Here is a 7,067-nt window from a genome sequence, read left to right as displayed (position 1 = left end):
TGCTTTAGCTGTGTGTGTGTGTGTGTGTGTGTAAAGAGTGGTGGTGGGGGGCATCCAGAATTTTTTTTCCTTTCCTCCTTTGGCATCTTTGAGGAGGGGACTAGAATCCAGTGCTTCTAGCTGCGCAGTAGAATCATGTCACAGAATCCCACGTCCAGGCACTCCCCCCAGAGATTAAGGCCACTGAGGGTTGCTGTTTCTCTAAAGACCCTCAGGTGATTCTGTGTGCCTAAGATTCAGAAGCCTCGGGCAGCATAAGCAGTGTGAACTGGCAGGCAATGATCCAGATGTGCTGTGCTGCACTCTAATGGTTTCTGCTGCAGCAGGTCTGGGGCCGCACCCCCAATACTATTTCTGGCAAGCTCCTCTCGGAGGATGTTGATACTGTGGGTCAGTTGACCTCACTGTGAGTAGCACTGTAATAAGCGGTTATCAGTTAATGCAGACTGTAGTCAAATGCAGGATGAAAAAGTCTGCAAAGAGCTTGATAGGAACCTAGGGGCATCCAGGAGTTTAAGATTTTGGGTTTTGTTTCCCTGGTGGCTCAGAGGTTAAAGCGTCTGCCTCCAATGCGGGAGACCCGGGTTCGATCCCTGGGTCGGGAAGATCCCCTGGAGAAGGAAATGGCAATCCACTCCAGTATTCTTGCCTGGAGAATCCCATGGACGGAGAAGCCTAGTAGGTTATAGTCCACAGGGTCACAGAGTCGGACACGACTGAGCGACCTCACCTCACCTCTAAGACTTTATAGATGATCTATCTAGACTTTTTCTCTGATCAATATGGAAATGAAAGTCAACCTGAGACTAGGGAAGGAAACCTAAATTAAGAAATGACTGAGAACAGGGGACTTCCCTGGTGGTCCAGTGGTTGGGACATTGCTCCCCATGTGAGGCTGCCCGGGTTCCATCCCTGGTCGGGTAACTAGATCCTGCATGCTGCACCTAAGAGCCTGTATGCTGCAGCTAAAAAGATCCTGCTTGCCATAACTAAGACCCGGTACAGCCAAGTTAAAAAGAAAAAAGAAATGACTGATAACAGAAGATACTGGTGCACTGAGTTCTGTGTATTTCCCTAAGTCTATGTAGTATCTTCTAGAGTCTAAAACTGTTAAGAGTCTTAGTAATTTGCACTATGAATTTTAAAACGTGAACTCCTGTATATTTTTGATGGCTTTCATTCTTTTCTCCCAATGGAAACTAAGTCCTAGATTTCCACGAGGTTTCATTAATGTCCCACATTCTACCCCTTGTTTTTCTAATTAAAAGAACCCCCGCTCCCATCTTAGGCTCAAAAGACAATGTTGTGAGGTGAAGGAAACTTGTACTTTTGAGCTCACCTCCCCTTCTATTATTCTTTTTGTAAGTCTATGTAGTTCTTCCCTGTGAACATATCTACACCTCTCAAAGAAACCCTAACCCCAGTGCCCTCAAGCCCAAATCTGTATTTCTAACTGTATAGCAAACCCCCATGTATGCATGGAATAGATCCCTCCAGTGTATCTAAAGTGATTTCCTCTTAAGGGTCACCCAGACCCTCCACTGCCTCCGTCCTCGCCCAGTTACTGGCAAGTCTCCTGGAAGCAGAGGTCTGCAGCCGGCCTTACACCTTCTGGCCTCTCTTCTCCTTTCTCTCCGCCCCCTTCTCTCCCTGTCCTAGCTGTGGTCCATAACTTGGGGACCACAGCAAATCAGACCTTGCCTCTCTGCCACCTTGTAGGTTCCTCCTCTAATCCAGCTGAAGCCTTGAAGCTCTTGTTGTGTAGTCGCTCACTTGTGTGCCACTTTGCAACCCCGCGGATGAAGTCCGCCAGGCTCCTCTGTCCATGAAATTTCCGAGGCAAGAATACTGGAGTGGGTTGCCATTTCCTTCTCCAGGGGATCTTCCCAACCTGGGGATGGAACCCGCATCTCCTACATTGGCAGGCGGATTCTTTCCTGTGAAGCCACCAGGGAAGCCCCTTGCATCTCCTACCACCTCCTGAGGACCTTTGGGGCTGGACAGGGCCAAGCATTCTACTTCAGTTCTTGAATCTTCTACCCTAGACACCAATCCCAGTTTTCTAGAAAACTTAGAATTCTTCCTGGAAGGGGGTTTTTGAGTGATAAGAGCTGTTGGAAATTGCTTCTGAAAACAGAGAAAAGAAAATTAACATGTTTAGTTTACTTTTTTTCTTGGCCTTGCCATGCAGCTTACTGGCTCTTAGTTCCCTGACCAGGGATGGACCCCGGGCCTCCTGCAGTGGAAGCATAGAGTCCCAGCCACTAGACCATCAGGGAAGTCACTAACGTGCTTAGTTTAAAGACTTGTTTCCACATTGGTCTTCCTTTTCTCTCACTTGCTCAGCTGGGACCCATCTCCATGCTGCCTAAGATCTTGGTCCTCAGTCACCTTATTTTTGGTCTCCATTTCCCCATCCCCTTGCAACTTTTCCTCTCCATTATTTTTGCTTTTAATCAGATGAGGTCAGTGCTTGTCCCCACCTTCTGGCATTCTCCGTGTTCCTGCGGTTCTCTGGTGGAAGATTCTTTGCTAGAACCACCTAGCTGGTTAAGAGGTGGCATTTCTCTATCATTCTTTGACCCCTAGCTCCTCTCCTTTGTGTGGCAGATTAGGGTGGGGGATGATTAGCTAGTTCAGGAGTACATGAGTTAGTGGTGTCCCTGGCCTGAACTTGATTTTGAGGCCATTTAAGGGCTGAAGGTGAAAATTAACTAGTTGTATTTATCTTTTTTAATCCAAGCACACTGCTTGTATTCTCTGAACAGAATTCTTCATCTTATTTAGTATTGTTATTCAAATATTTCTTTAACCACATCTTATAGTGAGATAAGTGATTTTAGAACTTCCCTAGCTTCTATAGAACTTCTATAGCTAAGACTCCTTGCTTCCAATGCAGGGAGCCTGATTTGATCACTAGCCAGGGAACTAGATCCCTCATGCCCCAACTAAGACTGGCGAAGCCAAATAAATATTAAAAAAAAAGAAGTGATTTTATATCAGATATGCACATATATATCTGCATATATACAAATATACATGTCTAATTGAAGGGAAAAGTTTCTTCAGATAATTCTTATGCATGTGTGATACACTATTTTTATTTCATAAAAAAGCTGGTCAGACACACTGAATTAGAGGTTAAAGCTTTTCCTGTAAGGAGCTCCTTTTCTTTTCCTAAACAACTCTTTAAAAATGTAAGAACCATATTTGATCTGCATGCTTTACAAAACATGCCAAAGGCTGGATCTGACTTGCAGGCCGCTAACTCAATGAATGTAGCCACCACCTGCCTGCAGTCAGAAAAACACGGCTCTGTTTTGAACTCCGAGGGGAATTGGGAGAACCGAGTTTGCTCTGCCCCACCCTTCCATCCTTTTAAGGAGGGATCAGTCACTGCTAAGGAACCTTCTTAAAAATCAGATTCACAGGACTTCCTGCTGAATCACTTTCTGGGCCAAATAACCTGTTTGAAAACCTTAGCATTTGATGATTCTGTCTAAAATCTTGCCTAAATGATTGGCCTCCCTGCCCCCATGAAGAGGCTCTAATAAGAAAGCCACAGGGTTAATTATGTTATTTAGGGGAAAAAAGAGCAGTGGTTTTGCCTTTTAACTGGGTTGGTGCCTTTTTTCTTTGAGTGCCATGATACAGTTCCTAACCTTACAATTATGCTCTCCTCTGTAGCTTTGCCAATTTGAGAATTTACCCGCATGGATTGGTGTTGCTGGATCTTCAGAGCTACGACGGCGATGCACAAGGCAAAGAAGTCGATAGTGTCAGTTTTCCACTTCTATTTACTCAAGTATTTAAGGATCACAAAAACAGCACAGTTCAATGATAAAATCATTTTCACCTAATTGCTGACTTCCCAGTTAATTTTAAACTTGGCTGCCTTCAGATCAATGATTTTAGAAGAAAAATAATAGTTCCTCAAGTGATTTTTAGTAACCTGGTTCTCATCTTTCCCTTGACCATTTGAATAGTGAGTAATGACTTGACTTTGCACTGGAGGGAATGTAAACCTTTAACCAGGATATTATAGGTGCAATATCTTTGACCCTTCCCCTTTCCTATTACTTAGGATACCTTTTGATACTGTTGCTACCATAGGCTGAAGTGAGATTGGCACTGGGAGGGGTAGATGGCAGGGGAGTGTGGAGTTGGGCCAGGCCCGCAGGCTGCTGGAGAGTTCAGGGAGGACAAATATATCTGGACACCTGCCAGAGTAACAGCTCTGTCAACATGACCTTCACCTCCTGGTCTGTAATTTAGCTCTCTACTCAGCTTATTTGATAAGCCCATTGATTTCTTTTCTTGTAATTGCAGCTTTTGAACAAAGTAGAAGAAAGAATGAAAGAATTGAGTCAGGACAGTACTGAGCGGGTAAAGCGGTAAGTCCACTCCTGAATGTTCTTTTATATTTGGTTAATTGATAAAATGGGCTTCCTTGGTGGCTGAGATGATAAAGAATCTGCCTGCTAATGCAGGAGATGTGAGTTTGATCCCTGGGTGGGGAAGATCCCCTGGAGAAGGGCATGACAGCCTACTCCAGTATTCTTGCCTGGAGAATCCTGTGGACAGAGAAGCCTGGCAGGCTACAGTATATGAGGTCGCAGAGAGTTGGACACAACTGAGTGACTAAACAACAATAAAAACAAACAATAAAATAATCGCAATGGTGGTGGTATCCCTGAGCAGTGTTTATGTAAGATGTGGAAGAGATCAGTCAACTTCTGCTTCTGGCCACTTGATAGGCTAATGTAGATGGCCCTGATGGCAAGAAGACTCTGTGTGTGTGTGTGTGTGTGTGTGTGTGTCTGTGTCTGTGTCTGTGTCTGTGTTTGTGTGTCTGTGTCTGTGTGTGTGTCTGTGTGTGTCTGTCTGTGTGTCTGTGTCTGTCTGTCTGTGTCTGTGTGTGTGTCTGTGTGTGTGTGTCTGTGTGTGTGTGTAAGGAATGTACAGTGATCCCAAGGGGTGAAACTGTAACGCAGAGAATCAGATGGGGCTGGCACCTCAGAGAGGAGCTAGAAAACTCCTCCTCAACTCTGTCCAGTTGAGTGAAAAATATCATCTATCTTTCCTCAGAGTTCTGGGCCCCAGTATAATTAAGCAGTTTTAAGAGATTTTGACAGGGTGGGATGATAGAAAATTTGCCTCAGTGCTTTCAGGTAGGATGATATTGACATTGCAAGACCATCAGAGCCAACCTACCTTGAGCACCCCCAGTGGGTTTGTTGCAGGAAGGTGGACCCCTTCCAGGGCCTGAAACTGGGCTCTTGTCTAACACTTGGAAATGAATTGTCCGAGGAGACACATGTGCTGACAAAGCAAGAGATTTTATTGGGAAAGGGCACCCGGGTGGAGAGCAGTAGGGTAAGGGAACCCAGGAGAACTGCTCTGCCACGTGGCTCACAGTCTCGGGATTTATGGTGATGGGATTAGTTTCCGGGTGGTCTTTGGCCAATCATTCTAATTCAGAGTCTTTCCTGGTGGCGCACGCATCGCTCAGCTAAGATGGATGCTAGCAAGAGGGATTATGGGAAGTGGACGGACTCGGGGTGTCTCCTTTAGCCCTTTCCCGAACTCTTTCGGTTGGTGGTGGCTTATTAGTTCCGTATTCCTTATCAGGATCTCCTGTCATAAAACAACTCATGCAAATAGTTACTATGGTGCCTGGCCCAGGTGGGTGGTTTCAATCAGTGTGCTTCCCCTAACAGGTTCTTTTCAGTTGATGATAAAGACCATTAAGCTTTTGTTGAGTGCAGCTACTATGCCACCTGTGTCTGTTTAAAACTAAGTTAATAAAAAAAAAAATTCATTTCCTTACCTCTTGTCACTAGCTAATGGCTAGTGACTACCATATTTTACAACACAGAGAAATGTTCTGTTGGACAGCACAGACGTATGTACTAGTGTCAGATGTTAGAAGAGCTTTGATAGAAGTAAAGTTTTGGCACTCTTTGGGAGGGGTAGAGTCTGGCAGGTCCTGGGAATTAAGAATGTGAATTAATCATGGCTGCACAATAAGTTATTCTGAGCGGTTTGGCCTTGCTCTGCCTGGGCGTTTCCTTATTGGACCCCCCAAAATGGGTCTGTCCCTGGACAGCAAGGAGTTCAAACCAGTCAGTCCTGGTCAAGGAGTTCAAACCAGTCAGTCCTGAATATTCTGATATTCTGAAGGACTGATGCTGAAGCTCCAGTATTTCGGCCACTTGATGTGAAGACCCGGCTCATTGGAAAAGACCCTGATGCTGGGAAAGATTGAAGGCAGGAGGAAAAGAGGACAACAGAGGATGAGATGGTTGGATGTCATTACCGACTTGATGTACATGAGTTTGAGCAAGCGCCGGGAGATGTTGATGGACAGGGAAGCCTGGCATGCTGCAGTCCATGGGGTTGCAAAGAGTCAGACAGGACTTAGCAACTGAACGACAATAACAGCTTGTTCACAAAGGCAAATACATAGATGCAGTAACAGAGAGACTTGATTAAGGTCAGACCATCACTGTTAGAAGTGACCAGAATACAGACTTCTCCAGTTCGGGGCATTTTCCACAGGAGGGAATCCTTACTGGCTGTTTAAGGATGTTTAAGTACTTAATGGTTCATCCTGCTAAATTTGATCAGCCTGGAGGAAAGCCCCAGGGCAGGTGTAAAATAATTAGAAACTTGTTTAACCTCCAACTTGAATACAAGGCAGCAAACTGCCTGTGAAGAGAGCAGGACCTCAGGTCATAGTATAGAACTTGGTGGCTTGATTGAAATCTGTCGAGCAGCCAGACTTATTTACCCACCGAGTTCAGTTTACGGATCCTCAGGCCCTTCCTCCTCCTCAAGGAACTTGTCCACACCCACACTCTTTTCTGAAATTTCCCTCTTTTCCTGTTTGCAAAGTTTACCTAATCTTTCTGGAATTGATCCATCTGAATAGAATGGGTTCCCACTGTGTCTTTAGTTGGGTGATAATGAATTGGCCAACATCAACATGCCAGATTTTTGTTTTTATTGGTGTGGTTTTTATTGGGGTTACTTCTAGGAGTGGATGAATAGATGAAATGCGTTTA

At 45.0% G+C, this 7,067-nt stretch overlaps 1 protein-coding gene across 2 annotated transcripts in view; it reads left to right on the top strand.

The window, feature by feature from the left end:
• Window positions 1-7,067, top strand: part of SMS (spermine synthase) — a 49,474-nt gene that overhangs the window by 20,853 nt on the left and 21,554 nt on the right. For both annotated transcript variants that reach the window (XM_040266661.1, XM_040266662.1), the window contains exons 3-4: window positions 3,688-3,778; window positions 4,330-4,394. In XM_040266661.1, coding sequence (XP_040122595.1) covers window positions 3,688-3,778; window positions 4,330-4,394 — 156 coding nt within the window. The remainder of the gene's footprint in view (window positions 1-3,687; window positions 3,779-4,329; window positions 4,395-7,067) is intronic.

This window comes from Oryx dammah, unplaced genomic scaffold (assembly GCF_014754425.2).
Source record: "Oryx dammah isolate SB20612 unplaced genomic scaffold, SCBI_Odam_1.1 HiC_scaffold_23, whole genome shotgun sequence".
In the NCBI taxonomy this organism is placed as follows: domain Eukaryota; kingdom Metazoa; phylum Chordata; class Mammalia; order Artiodactyla; family Bovidae; genus Oryx; species Oryx dammah.
The sequence above is the reverse complement of the archived record's forward strand: the minus strand, read 5'-3'. Positions and strand labels throughout refer to the sequence as shown.